Source organism: Yamadazyma tenuis, chromosome 7 (assembly GCF_029203305.1).
Source record: "Yamadazyma tenuis chromosome 7, complete sequence".
In the NCBI taxonomy this organism is placed as follows: domain Eukaryota; kingdom Fungi; phylum Ascomycota; class Pichiomycetes; order Serinales; family Debaryomycetaceae; genus Yamadazyma; species Yamadazyma tenuis.
The window spans coordinates 392,161-406,531 of record NC_089467.1 but is presented as its reverse complement, the minus strand read 5'-3'; the positions used below and the strand labels follow the sequence as shown (position 1 = coordinate 406,531).

General features: G+C 43.0%; 8 protein-coding genes across 8 annotated transcripts; 5 read left to right on the top strand and 3 right to left on the bottom strand. All coding sequences in view use genetic code 12, as the record gives it.

The window, feature by feature from the left end:
* Positions 1-117: 117 nt before the first annotated feature.
* Positions 118-1,626, top strand: PSN45_004972 (uncharacterized protein; the record flags this gene model as incomplete). The annotated part of the gene is made up of 1 exon (XM_006685821.1): positions 118-1,626. One exon carries the CDS (start codon positions 118-120, stop codon positions 1,624-1,626), a length of 1,509 nt encoding a protein of 502 aa, XP_006685884.1.
* A 93-nt stretch (positions 1,627-1,719) lies between these two features.
* On the bottom strand, positions 1,720-4,824 carry PSN45_004971 (uncharacterized protein; the record flags this gene model as incomplete). The annotated part of the gene is made up of 1 exon (XM_006685381.2): positions 1,720-4,824. The coding sequence occupies one exon, from the start codon at positions 4,822-4,824 to the stop codon at positions 1,720-1,722; it is 3,105 nt and encodes a 1,034-aa protein (XP_006685444.1).
* A 1,897-nt stretch (positions 4,825-6,721) lies between these two features.
* GSP1 (GTP-binding nuclear protein gsp1/Ran) lies at positions 6,722-7,366 on the top strand (the record flags this gene model as incomplete). The annotated part of the gene is made up of 1 exon (XM_006685819.2): positions 6,722-7,366. The coding sequence occupies one exon, from the start codon at positions 6,722-6,724 to the stop codon at positions 7,364-7,366; it is 645 nt and encodes a 214-aa protein (XP_006685882.1).
* A 552-nt stretch (positions 7,367-7,918) lies between these two features.
* ATP14 (ATP synthase F0 subcomplex subunit H atp14) lies at positions 7,919-8,347 on the top strand (the record flags this gene model as incomplete). The annotated part of the gene is made up of 2 exons (XM_006685379.2): positions 7,919-7,930; positions 8,051-8,347. The coding sequence occupies 2 exons, from the start codon at positions 7,919-7,921 to the stop codon at positions 8,345-8,347; spliced, it is 309 nt and encodes a 102-aa protein (XP_006685442.1).
* Positions 8,348-8,405: 58 nt separating this feature from the next.
* Positions 8,406-9,922, top strand: PSN45_004968 (uncharacterized protein; the record flags this gene model as incomplete). The annotated part of the gene is made up of 2 exons (XM_006685378.2): positions 8,406-8,545; positions 8,638-9,922. 2 exons carry the CDS (start codon positions 8,406-8,408, stop codon positions 9,920-9,922), a joined length of 1,425 nt encoding a protein of 474 aa, XP_006685441.2.
* A 334-nt stretch (positions 9,923-10,256) lies between these two features.
* On the bottom strand, positions 10,257-11,270 carry PSN45_004967 (uncharacterized protein; the record flags this gene model as incomplete). The annotated part of the gene is made up of 1 exon (XM_006685377.2): positions 10,257-11,270. The coding sequence occupies one exon, from the start codon at positions 11,268-11,270 to the stop codon at positions 10,257-10,259; it is 1,014 nt and encodes a 337-aa protein (XP_006685440.1).
* A 177-nt stretch (positions 11,271-11,447) lies between these two features.
* PSN45_004966 (uncharacterized protein) lies at positions 11,448-11,942 on the bottom strand (the record flags this gene model as incomplete). Its single annotated transcript, XM_006685376.2, has 1 exon — positions 11,448-11,942. The coding sequence occupies one exon, from the start codon at positions 11,940-11,942 to the stop codon at positions 11,448-11,450; it is 495 nt and encodes a 164-aa protein (XP_006685439.1).
* Positions 11,943-12,085: 143 nt separating this feature from the next.
* Positions 12,086-14,281, top strand: MCM5 (minichromosome maintenance protein 5; the record flags this gene model as incomplete). The annotated part of the gene is made up of 1 exon (XM_006685375.1): positions 12,086-14,281. One exon carries the CDS (start codon positions 12,086-12,088, stop codon positions 14,279-14,281), a length of 2,196 nt encoding a protein of 731 aa, XP_006685438.1.
* Positions 14,282-14,371: the final 90 nt, after the last annotated feature.

Below are 14,371 nucleotides of genomic sequence, written 5' to 3'. Positions count from 1 at the left end.
TGTTCGATACTTTAGTGGACCCTTAGACAGGGATAATATTGAATTATTTTCTGATTCAATTTCGGTCAAAAAATATCGATGCGAAGTGGAAAAAATCGCTGATAACGACCTAGCCCGATGTCTAGGACAAGTTCTCACTCCAGAATATCGAGAAACTCTTCGGTGTCAGATTACATTGGTACTGGCACGAGGAATGGGCTCAGCTCAAGTCCTAACCTGATCCTGGCCAACGCACATACCAATAGCCTCAATAACTTCCTTTCCTCGTTCAAACGCTCTCAATCCTTCACGGGCCAGAATGTCGATGTGTTATCGAATTCCAGCATTTATGAGGAGGACGTCTTAGAGGAAGAGGGAACTATGAATGAGACCACTGGACTTATCCGGCTTCCCGCTAATAAGAGTCGACGTGGGAGTATTATATCCAGTTATACTATCATTACTGGTAATTCGACTCTTCCTCAAACTGTATTCAATTCGATCAATGTGTTAATTGGAATCGCTTTATTGTCATTACCATACGCCTTACGACTTAGTGGTGTGGTTATAGGCACCATGATGATAGTAGGGTGCTATCTGGTGACGGTGCATACGGCTCGTATTCTTGGAGAGATATTAAGGAAGAAACCTCATTTGGTGACCTATGGTGATATTGCCGGATATGCTTACGGTCCCGGAGCCCAGTTGGCAATCACGTCCTTCTTCATGTTCGACATCACCGGAGCGTTGATTTCGTTGTCGCTTCTTTTCAGTTCCTCTTTTGCAGTTTTATTCCCATTGAGTGAGAGCACTTTCAAAGTTATCATCTATACGGTGATGTTCTTTTTGACATTTGTGCCCTTGAACTACTTGTCAATGTCCAGCTTGGCCGGTGTGGCTAGTGTATTTACGATGGTGGTGTTGATATTCATTTGTGGTTTCACCACCCCTGATTCACCCGGATCTTTAATCAACCCAATGCCTATTAACCTATTCCCAACCAACGGGTCAGTAGTGGATGTTTTGCTCAGTATAGGGATGTTCATGGCCCCATGGGGAGGCCACCCAGTGTTTCCCGAACTCTATAAAGATATGAAACACAGTTTTAAGTATGAAAGGAGCTGTGGCATTTCTTTTACTTTCACGGTGATTGTGGATTACGCGATTGCGTTGATTGGTTTACTTATGTTTGGGATGGAATGTCAAGATGTGTTGATAAAAAACATCATGAGTAACGATAATTATCCAGAGTTTGTAAAGCCGTGTTTTTTGATTATAATGGGGATCCTACCAATGCTGAAGATGCCTCTTTTGGCAAAACCTATAATCACCACATACGAAAACTACTTTGAATTGAACAAAGAGAAGATGACGATAGTGGACATAGTCAAAAAGCTTAGTGCCCGAGTATTGTACGTGGTACTTTCGTTGGGAGTCAGCTTGATGGTGAAGTCGTTTGGCAAAGTCGTTGCATTTTTTGGTTCTTCCGTGTGCTTTGCCTTGTGTATGGTGTTCCCCTACCTTTTCAAATTGAAGATCCTTAAAGACGAAATATCCAAGACAGAAACCATTTGGCTATGGTCTGGAGTGATTTTTGGAACCGTTATTGGAGCACTAGGGACTTTAGGAGTAGTTATAGGTGTATAAGAGACAAAGAATTTAATAATTAGGATGTGATATATTCATGATTACTCAGATTTAACGGGTAAATCCAGTTTACGTAAAGCCTGCTAAGAAATCTCACTTTTTGGTTCTTCTCCGTTCATCAACATCATAAACCACATGGGGCTGATAAAACATATCATCTGATTGAGACTTAGCCAAGTACTGTGCCATCACTTGTGATCCACTAAATGAGCTTCGGGTTGGACTGCTATCATAATACATCTGCTGAACTGGAGGAGGTGGTCCTTGGAAAACCAAGTGTCCTCCTGACATTGGAGATGGGGGCATCGGATACTGTTGGGGGCTGAAAGGCATCTGAGGTTGGTAGTAGCTGTAATTAGAGTTGGATCTTTGAACGTATTGAGGACGTCCTGGATGTCCATGAACTTGGACTTGGCCAGGATGAGGATATGGGTGAGGCGACATTTGATGAGGATGAGGAGACATTTGGTGAGGATGCGATTGGTATGGAGATGCTGCCATTGGATGGGGTGGGGGGCCGTAGTGAGAATGTCCCATGAATCCATTCGGTGTTTGAGGAACCGAGACTGGTGCTGGACGGTGTTTATGCCTAGAACCCGAGTATCCATTATGGTTGGAGTTTGAAGTAGAATTCGAGTTAGAGTTGGAATATGAACCATTCTTGGGCTTCAAAGGAATGAACGAGTCAGAAGTGTTGACCAAATTGTTGTAAAACTTTTTCTTTTCGTGCTTGTCCTTGATGTTGTTTACCGTGGTAGAAGAAGTGTTGTCCGAACCGATGACTATAGAGATATCGTCGTCTTCATCGTCGTCGTCCTCATCTTCGTCTTCATCATCATCCTCGTCATCTGCTGCATCCAGGACCTCTTCACCAAACTTGCCCTTGAGCTTGCTAGGTGTTTTCACTTGCTCCGAGTCCTCAATGTCAGCCACCACACCTGGCTTCTTCGGTTCAATCAGTGGTTCAAGGATATCGTTGGACTCCTTTTCTTTGGAGTCATCATCTTTGATGATACCGAAAACCAAGGCCGCTTCATCAGTGATGGGATTCGGACTGTGTTGTTTCCTAGCACTATCATCAAAGTAAATCTTTTGTCTGGACTTTCCAAGTTTTTTCTTAAAACTGAACTTTGGAGGATTTCCACACCGATCTTTTCCGAAACTAATTTTGAAATTGCTGTACCTCTCATAGAATCCAGGATCATTAGTAATTACCCCAATAGCCTCCTCATTCTTCATTTCAAATAATTCCACTAGCTTGATAGCATCAGAAATATTCAAAAAGTTCAAGAATACACAATCGTTGTTATGGTAGAAGTTGATTTGTTCCATCTCACCAAAATGACTGAAGTCATGACGTAAGTGCTGTTCACTTGGCAAGTTCATTTTAGTTTCCAGCTCTTGAGGTTCACCATCTTTATCATTATTCACCTTGATGCCAATATACACATTTCTAGAAGCACCAGCAGTTACTGCCAAGGCAATGTCTCTTGATAAAGGTCTAGCATGAGTCTTGGCCCATCCCACGGTAATATCATAGCCATGAATAATCAACTGGTGTAATACTTGGTGATTCAAGTAGAACTTTAAGGCAATATTAGGGTCAATAAAGGTGATAAAACAATTTCTCTTCTCAGGATAGTATTTGATTAACTCCACCAACCCACCAGCCCTCACGTTATTTGCAATCTCCTCGACAGTCGACAGTGGGTGTAAATTCCCCAAATAAATGGTTCTGTTGCCCACGTTATAAGGGTCAGGGTTGTACATATAACCATGAGACTCAAATCCATTCATATTAGGTGGATTCATGTTTGGTGAATTGATATGTGGGGTGGAAACAAATGGGCTTTGGAATGGAACTCCTGAATTAGACATCTTACGTTGTAACGGAATATAAGGAGAGTGAATATGAGATGAGTAAGGTGTTGAATGAGGTGCCATTGAAGGAGGCTGGTAGGATATGGAGCTTAAGTTCATATTGGAGCCTTGAGAATTATTCCTTGGGAAGTTAAAGAAGTAGGAAGTATCATCGTCATCTTCATCCACATCTGAGATAGAGTTTAAGTTCAAGTTGGAGTGATCGGAGTATATGTCCTCTGGTTCTTTAGGAGGCGTGGAATCAAAACCTTGCAAATTTAAACCTTTATTTGGCATTATAACCAACTCATTCTCCAGGTTCGGAGACGAGTCCAAGGTTTTGGATTTTGACTGGGCATTGGCAGGATCAGGTTCACACCTATCTTTGGTAAACCGAGCACCTATGAAGAAATGGCTTGCAGTTTGACGCTCTTTCTTATGGGCCTGTATCAGCTTGAAGCAGTTTTCATAACATTTTACAGCCGAGTCTATGGAGTGGAAATGGATCTGCACATCCAAAACTTTATAGTCATTCAGGTTGGCTGGAATTTCACTATCTGATTCAAAATCTTCGAATCCTTCGACATCAACGGTTTTAAACTGCTCAAAGTCACCAAACTTCTTGAATGAAACCTTCAAGTCCAGTATCAAATCATCAAAAGGTACAGACGGGGAATACTTCAATAACACTGACAACGCTCGGGTGGCATTGTATTCCACAATAAAGTTCAATGTTTTGAGTTTGATGAAATCCTTCAAGCCATTGTTCACCACCTTATTGTCGTTAAGGGTAATTTTCAAATGCTTAGAGTTCAAGGCATTTCGCAAAGTCTGTAGGTTGTGCAAGTTCTGGTACTTTGTGGTGAAGTTGATGGACACCTTGGAGTTAATGAATGAGATGAAACACACGTTGAAATTCTTGATTTCTGGGTCGGTGCGTTCAAAGTTCTTGGGGGCAGGCTTGGAAAACATCTTCACGTACTCTATGGGGCCAAAGTCCATGTGGTCGAGTAACTGAGACAATGTGAGAGATTCATTTAAATTTTTGAGGATGACGGTTCTGGATACGTTTAACTGTTCCAAAGTGTTATAATTATTAAGATTGGTCATCGACTGGTAGTTAGAAATCGGGTTGAACTGGGGAGACGGTGCAGGAGATGTCATCAAGTTGGACGGGATCATGGAGTAGTCGCCAGGGGTACCCGGCGTGACCGTCCCTGGGTGCTGTAAGTTGAGGTTTGAATTTGAATTGGCATTGGACCCGTTGTAAGGAGCATATGAGTTATACGATTGGTATGAAGGCCGGCGCTGGTACGAGGGCTGCTGAAAGTACGACATTGTGTTGTGAGTAACGACTGTGAGGAACAAAAGTCAGCGAAGGGATACGGCGAATCGATGGGAGGAACTTATCAATAACGATGGGACGAGACCTCGTGTTCAGTTTGCAGATATTTGGGCGAAAAAAGTCGAGTTGGAGTGGAAATCGGCGAAGTAGGAGTTAAAAGCGGCCAGCACACGAAGTTGGACGTGGGTACAAAAAGCAAATACAATATCAAGGTGGTTGCTGGTTGAAGTAGGAAAAATGTTTTTTGGGGGTTTAGTCTTTCGTGTTTTGTGAGAATAAAATTTCACACTAAAAATATCTTGAGAGCGTCTGAGGCAGTGACCAATATTTGCAGGTGATAGAGGACAAAGGCTCGAGTATTTTGCAACGAAACCAACCAAAGTATGGGGATTACAGAGCTGGGAAAATGACGTGAAGTGAAGCAATCAAGAAAACCGAGATTTAAGTTATAAAGAAAATAAATAGGTTTTGGGAGAATTTGAAGAATCAATAGATTTACGTGGACAGGATGTCGCAAGGGCCCGAAAGGTGCGAATGAAATGAAAACAAGTGAGAAAATGTCGCGTTTCCAGGCTACGCGCCTTGTTTTTGAAGCCAGTATTCCTACACGGGAAATCATATAACTTGTTCGGGAAACAGAGTAGCATTAACTATACATTGGTATGAACCCCTGGATGAGTTTTCAACAACAATTTGTTATTTTCTCGCGCAGGGGAGGCGAAATGCTAGGCACCCATTACGAGTTTGCGGGATGTGAATATTTTTTAGTTAGTCCCCATTTTGACGATGTCTTGAGGGGTGCGACATGATTGAGGTACGGCATTTTCTTGGACCCTGAATGAGTTGTACAACCATCGACATTAGCCCGAAAGCATGTCAGGGGAAGGTGGCATTTTCACTAGCGGTGTTTATTCTTTTCATCTCAGTAGACGATTTAATTAGTCTGGAATGGTTTTTGTGTGGACCCTTATGGTAGTTGTGCATATGCACCACGCAGCACCTCGCCCTTATGTAGGTTATTAACGTTTTAGGGTCTAATTTCCCGCAACCGAGCGGTTGCAACAAGGTTTCAACCGCAGCACTACCGGGGCCTCCATTGACGAGCACAGAAGTTATCATGGTTGAAACGAGGACAAGATCGACGCATGACCGATCAATGGATCACCGATCGACGCATCACACTTCACGCACAATTAACCATCAAATGCAGTGGTCCCTCTACTAACGGGGCTTTTAGGGGAGATGTGCCCATTTGATTGAATTAATTCCTTATAATTAAGGTGGGGGTGTGGTGGGTGTAAGGGTCTGTACTCGTCATAAAATTGTGCGTACGCCAGGTAGGGTAAATAGGTGCCACGTAGATCCTGAAACTGGCGTCGAGGGAAAAAAACACCAAATACAGGCCTGTCAGTTTAGGATCTGGACGCAAAGTTGGCCATTGTAATGGGGGCTTTGGTGACGTGTTCGAACTAGAATGTCGCAGACGATTTTGGTATTTACAGCCGTGTGGTAGTGTTGGCGGTCGTGTACCTACACACACACCCTTGCAGCCCCCCACGGCCAACGCGTGCTGTTGTCAGGAAGAATTGGGCGTGCCACGCTCACCCGCTTACCGCTGCTCTGTCATGGGCTTCCCACCGTGGGAGACAAATCATCTACCAGGAAGGGGAAGTGTAATAAATGAGATGTGTGCACCTGGTAAAGACTGCAGGCATGCTGGCTGCCAAAAAGGAAGGTGGCAGCCGCCCACGTGACCTCACACCTATCGCCCTCTTGGCGCTCGCGAGAATTTCCACTTGCTTCGCAAAGGGTGAGAAAATCCATCATCAACAAATCGTGGAAAAAAAAAATTTTACTTTGTGGTTTCAATAATAACAAACCTAATCAATCATGGCCCAAGAAGTTCCTACTTTTAAGTTAGTGTTAGTCGGAGACGGTGGAACCGGTAAGACCACCTTTGTCAAGAGACACTTGACTGGTGAGTTTGAGAAGAAGTACATCGCCACCATCGGGGTTGAGGTCCACCCATTGGGATTCCACACCAACTATGGTGAATTAAAATTCGACGTGTGGGACACCGCCGGACAAGAAAAGTTCGGGGGATTGAGAGACGGTTACTACATCAACGGTCAATGTGGTATCATTATGTTTGATGTTACTTCTAGAATCACCTACAAGAACGTTCCAAACTGGCACAGAGATTTGGTTCGTGTTTGTGAAAACATCCCGGTTGTGTTATGTGGTAACAAGGTCGACGTCAAGGAGAGAAAGGTCAAGGCCAAGACTATCACTTTCCACAGAAAGAAAAACTTGCAGTATTACGATATTTCTGCTAAATCTAACTACAACTTTGAAAAGCCTTTCCTTTGGTTGGCCAGAAAGTTGGTCGGTAACCCTCAATTGGAGTTTGTGGCTTCCCCTGCCTTGGCTCCTCCAGAAGTCCAAGTGGATGCCAACTTGATGGAAAAATACCAGCAAGAAATGGAACAAGCTGCTGCTTTGCCATTGCCTGATGAAGATGATGCCGATTTATAAGATCATCAGTATATAGTAAGTAATTTGAATAAAACCAATTCTTTTAGGTTAATGTAGATGCGATTAGTACTAAAAACTATGTATTGTACGAGGTTATATTTGTCTTCTGGCTCGAGCTCCTATCGTGTAAGCTATCAGCTTCTTATCATTTTCATTAAAATATACGCTGGGTGGCGGACGAGGCAAATTCTGAGCAGGTTGTGGCGGTGGTAACATGAACTCATCTTCGGCATCGCCCAGAGGTCCTCCTGGGGCTCTATCATAGATGTCTGCTAATGTTACGGCCATATCAGGCTCGATTTTTAACTCTTTCAGTCTATGTTCATAGTAGTTGCAGTATAGTTTGATGTGATTCTTGCCTTGTAGATGACTTTTTCTAACACTGAACTTATCGTGGGTCAAATACGATTTACAGTATTCACAATAGAACTTCATGCTCTTCTAAGGACCGCTGCAAATGTTTGAGTTTTTCTCATCCAATAAAATTGGTTTGTCCAAAGTGCGAACAATTTCGGGAACTTTTCGTTTTAAAAACTTTTCAATACTTCAACCATGTTTAGACAAGTATGTGTTCAATCACTGTACTGTTCCCATTGACTACCAGCGACAATTGAGCGCAGAGCCTTGGGGAAACCATCCAGACATACCTTTGTGTGGCCTCGTTACTAACTTATCCCTTTGTAGGTCATTTCCAGAAGATTCTCAATCACCCCAAGAAGATCAAACTTGGTGTCTGACTTATACATTTCCAATATCAAGGCTTTCAAGCCAACTCCTTCCTCAGCTAAGGACATCGACTCGGCCGTTAAGGCTTTCCAATTACCAGCCAAGCCAACTTTGCCATCGGAAGAAATTAGCTCCGACTTGTTGAAGGACTACGAAGCTTCTGAAGTTGAGACTGTTGTTGCTGCTCCAGCCGGTGCCGAACCTGTCGAAGAAGACTGGTTCGTGTTTGAAGAAGTTGCTGAAGGTCACCACTAGACGATTTGATGCCTACCGAAGAGTTTGTAACTCGAGAAAAAATATACATATTCCATAGATGCCAAGGCGGGTGCTGGCGATCTTGCACTGTGTCCCTGAATCTCATGTCTCTGAGTCTTATGTCCCTGAGTCTCATGACCCTGGGTCTCATGTCCCTGAGTCTCATGACCCTGGGTCTCATGTCACCGAGGTCTCAAGGTCAGGACAACATCGTATGAGACTCTCACTTATTACTGCTCCTTGAGCTACTGCTTCTCTCACCACCCCGAGCTGTCACTCCTCTTGCACAGTTGTGGATCCTATCGCAACCCCATCTCCAAATTAGATTCTTCTCAGTCTCTTGTCCCTTTAAAAGCTGATCGCGCTTTATTTATTTACATTTTGATGGACTCATACTTAAACAAAGATGCCATTATAGATGCATCAAGCCTCCTCAACGACACGTTGATATCTAAGGGGTATGTTGACTCCACCCTCTTGTTCAACTCCATTGACTGGGACAAATTGAAGGTCGACCAGCCGTCAGATATACCCCAGCTAAAACTCACCGATACCCTATACAACAATGACAAAAACATCATCAATATCATCTATGGGCTCCTTCAAAGCGTTGAAAGAAACAAGGTCCAGAATAAGACTTTCAACCAGATCATCAACCAGAAAGATCAAGAAATCAAACAGCTTAAGGAACGAACAGCAGACTTGGAGTTGAAACTAAACAAGCTGGACTCTAAGCTTCAGACCGCATTATACGAAAAATCGTCAACCCTGAAGGACTATAACTCGCTTGCCAACCGCAACAAAGCCCAGGCTCGAGACTTGAATAAGGTGAAGAATTGGTGTAATGATATCAAAACCAAACACGAGATCGAGATAAAAAAGAAGAACCTAGTAATTAACAACTTGAAGAACCAGTTGATCGAAAAGAAAAACTTGTCCACCAGCATCACGTATGGTCTCAATCGAAGTTCTCTACTTGAGGAGAAACATGAAATTGCAGAGGTGGATACAAATTCCAACTACATCTACAACAACAATCCCATAATCAACAATCTCAATGATACAAATTTGCCCATACCGATTTTGAATGCCGAATACGAAAAAATTGTCATCACCTTGACGGATCTCACCAACAACTTGATCAAAGAGAATCACAAGTTTTCCAGGTTTATCAAGAATTTGAATAAATACTACAGTAGGTTCAACTCGGTTATTAACCCAGAAACCGATAAACCTTCTTCACAAGATGAATTCATACCGAACCCAGAAGATTACTTCAATTTACAAGACTTGAACCAGTTGATAGACCTGGACCTTGATATCGATAATATCGAGACTTTTGAATTCATCATTAAACCAATTCTTAACAACATCTACAAAAACTATCACTATTTGAACAACTTGTTCGACGATATCAACCAGTCGAAAGAACAACCACCGGAGGGAGCTGAATCCAGGGATGGTAAAGATGACGAAATTCAGAGACTCAAACGGGAATTGAGCTTGGCTACCAGCAACTGGAAAGATGCCATTAAAACACTAGATGATTGGGAAGGTCGGAACAGAAGACACTGACTGCTACTGTTACTTGTATACTACTTTTTTCTGTATAGTAAATGATACCACACCTTTTAGTTCTCCATAATCTGTGGCTGTCTCCGTTCCCCACCCTTTCAAACCCGACCGCGAGCATGAGTTAAGAATGGGGAAGGATGGAGACGGGCTTACCAAAAGTGTACAAAAGTTGAAATGATCCAAATAACTCCCAAAAACATAGAATATGGGATATAGCAAGCAAAACAAACAACCTTTGTTAGCAAGATAGCCACCTAAACTACCCACTATAACTGATAATACAACAATTAAATATTGGCGCACGCACGCGCACGGACTTAGCTCCATGTTTCCGTCACTGTCCCAGATGGGACACAACAGTGGTTTCTAAGGACACACATTTAAGGGGGAAATCCTTCAAAATATCAGTGTCAAGATGATTGGAATCCTTCATCTTCAAAGCCATTGTGTTGTTGCTGGCATCGTATTCCAAGAAAGTGTTCAAAATGATTCCAGTGCAATGAACAAGAGGGAATTCTGGGTCGTCCTTTGAAATATATGTCAAATCCTCATACGAGGGTTCGGGAGAGAAAGACCACAAGAATTTGTGCTTCTTCCCGGTGATTTTCAAAAGATGGAGTCCTTTTTTCCCCAAAGTTCCCGTTCCTTCCTTCAAGTAGAATCTGACAACCCTTAACAAATCACCTTCCTGTAAATGGCTAAACTCATGAGCATTATCTCCCTTGAAGGACTGGACAACCACGACAACTTCTCCAACAGAAATCAGATTTGATGAATAGGGATCACTCACCTCCCGGATTTCGCTTGGTTGCTCTGATGGTGAACCCTGCATCAAATCCTTGATGATTAAGCTTTTGCTAAAACTATCGTACCGATCAAGCTTACCAGCGGGAACCCCCAAATCCGTCGAGTTCACCTCAGCTTGGGAGCCAGTATTCTCACGTTCACGTAGATCACTTGGTGTGTGGCAGATGCTGAAATTGGACACTTGGTTCGATATGGGACTATCTGTATTGAATGAGTTTGAATCTTGAAACTCCAGTAACAGACCTAAATCACCATGGCTAGCAGTGCCAACAACAAACCCAGTGCGAACTATGATGTCTCCTTCTTCAGTAACATGAGAAGTAGGGAGAGTGTGCACACTTTTTGTTGCAATAATAGAAGAATTCAATCCGCTTTCCAAATCTAAGGGCCGATTGTATTCATACTTAGTGAAGGGATACCGCTTGCTTTCAAGAATGATTGAGAAGTGGCAGCCCAAGTAGATCAAGAAGAAAACCACAGTAATAAGGAAGATGCCTAAAAAGCAGGCCAATACTATTGATACTGTTTGCCAGTTATTCATGTTCATAAAGAAAAGCGCCAGAGGAAAATGGGTGCAAAATATGCGCGGGATTAGATCTATCATTTGGCTCATTAGTGTATAAGTGAATATTGAAAATGTCTTCAGTACTGTTATTATGTCGTCACTTCATGAAATTGTCCTTCTCCACGGTAATGTCTTGTTATTATTGCCCGCCTTTCATCCCCTTCCGGTCATTTGGTCAATCTCGTCCTCAATATTAACCAACTCTTCAAACTCTTTCTCCTTTGCCCGTCCCTCCTCAATCTTCCTATACTTGCGATGACTCTTCTTCTGCTTACTCTGCTTCAACTTAACTTTACGCTCAGTCACCACCGCCACACGTGACTTGGGTCCATTTTCCATCAAATCCAACTTTTCTGCGAGAATCTCCCGGGCCTTCTGGCGGTTCTGCTCCTGTGACCTTGAGTGCTGCGACGTCACCACGATACCCGTAGGAATGTGTTTGAGTTGAACTTTACTGTTGGTTTTATTGATTTTTTGTCCTCCGGGTCCGCTTCCTCCCTTGATGAAACTCTCCTCAATGTCTTCTTCTTTAATGAGCCACTTGGGCCGCGGGGGTAACTTAGTCTTCTTGGGAATGACATACTCCCGACATGGGACTTGAGGTCGAAGAAGATATCTACATAGTCCTGATGTTCGTATACCCATCATACTTCAGTGAGAAAAAGGTTTGAGGTGCTAACGCGCACTAGGGCAATTTAACCTGATGGGGAAATATAATTAAACACGTCTCGGTGATTTTTTTCAAAACTGACTATCTCATCAAAACTTCACATTTTCTTCTTACGCAACTAATGTCCTACGATAGACCAGATAATTATAGTGCACCAGCATTGGGCCCATCAGAGGTGTCGGATGACTCGTATAACGAGATCATCAAAGCATTCAAGTCGTTTATCTTGGAATTCAGATTGAATAATCTGTTCATCTACAGAGAGCAGTTGAGAGAGAACTTATTGATCAAAAACTATTTATTAAAGGTAAACAACGAGCATTTGATCGGATTCAACGAAGAGTTGAACAAGAAACTACACGATGACCCAGGTGAAATGATTCCCTTGTTTGAGACTGCCATCACAGATATTGGAAAGAGAATCGCCTATTTGGCCGAAGATTCGGTTCCAGAGAACTTCCCCAACTGCCAATTAATTGTGTATTCGATTGCAAACAAAACCAGTATCAGGCACTTGGATTCAGAACATATTTCCAAGATCGTTAGAGTCAGCGGGATCATTATCTCGGCGTCGGTGTTGTCTTCCCGACCCACAAAGGTCCAAATCATTTGCAGAAACTGTAAACACACCATGAGATTGAATGTAGCTGGTGGGTTCGGGAATTTGAACTTACCCAAGAAGTGTCAGGGGAGTCACAATTTCGATGATACTGCTACCCAGGCTCGGTGCCCTCCTGAACCATATGTCGTTGTTCACGATAAATCAACCTTCATTGATCAGCAAGTGTTGAAATTACAAGAATCTCCAGATATGGTACCAGTAGGGGAAATGCCTAGAAACATCTTGTTACAGGCCGACCGGTACTTGACCAACCAAGTTGTTCCTGGTACCAGGGTCACCATCATTGGAGTCTATTCGATTTTTGAAAGCAGGTCCAGAGTAGGTAATAAAGGAGCCAGTTCTGTAGCTTTGAGAAACCCATACTTGAAGGTATTGGGAATTCAAAGTGACACAGAAACAGGTGTTGATGGTCAAGGGTTAGTGTTCACAGAAGAAGAGGAAGAAGAGTTTTTGAAATTGTCGAGAATGCCCAATTTGTACGATGTATTTTCCAACTCCATTGCACCCTCAATTTACGGTAACCAGGATATCAAAAGGGCCATCACATGTCTTTTGATGGGAGGAAGCAAGAAGATTTTACCCGATAGTATGCGGTTGAGAGGAGACATCAATGTGTTATTGTTGGGTGATCCTGGTACTGCCAAATCTCAATTGTTAAAGTTTGTGGAAAAGATATCCCCCATCTCGGTATACACTTCTGGTAAAGGGTCTTCTGCTGCGGGGTTGACGGCATCAGTCCAAAGAGACCCCACCACCCGGGACTTCTACTTGGAAGGTGGTGCTATGGTGTTGGCCGATGGAGGTGTTGTTTGTATCGATGAGTTTGACAAAATGAGAGATGAGGATAGAGTTGCCATCCACGAAGCCATGGAACAGCAAACCATTTCCATTGCCAAGGCTGGTATCACCACCATCTTGAACTCTAGAACTTCAGTATTGGCGGCGGCCAATCCCATTTTCGGTCGTTACGACGACTTGAAGTCCCCTGGAGAAAATATCGATTTTCAAAGCACCATCTTGTCAAGATTCGATATGATCTTTATTGTCAAGGACGACCACAATGAACAAAGAGATATCTCCATTGCCCAGCACGTTATGAATGTCCACACCGGGAACACAAACAACAACGACATGAACCAAGAAGGTGAAATACCTATTGAGACCATGAAGAGATACATCCAGTACTGTAAAGTCCGGTGTGCACCCAGATTGAGTCCAGAAGCGTCTGTCAGATTATCATCACATTTTGTGGCCATTAGAAAAAAGTTGCAATTGAACGAAGCAGACTTGAACGAAAGGTCCTCGATTCCTATCACCGTCAGACAGTTGGAAGCCATTATCCGTATCAGTGAATCTTTGGCCAAATTGACCTTATCTCCAGTGGCATCTGAAGAACATGTTGAAGAAGCCATTAGACTTTTCACCGCCTCCACCATGAATGCCGTTAACCAGGGAATGTCGAACGGGTTGATTCCAAACAGTGAATTGAGCAAGGAAATCAACAAGGTGGAGCAGGAATTGAGACGGAGATTACCTATTGGTTGGTCTACTGCTTACCTGACGTTGAGGAGAGAGATTGTTGACAGTGGTAAAGCCAGTCCTGCTGCATTGGACAAGGCACTTATGATTCTCGAAAGACACGAGGTGATACGATTCAGACACCAGCGTCAAAACGTTTTACGGGTTGGGGTTTAGTATAGGTTTTTGTAAATTTGTTGTAGAATAGTGATAATGTTTCAATGTTAAGTGAAAATTTTTGGTGCGCACAAATCCCACGCTGAAGAA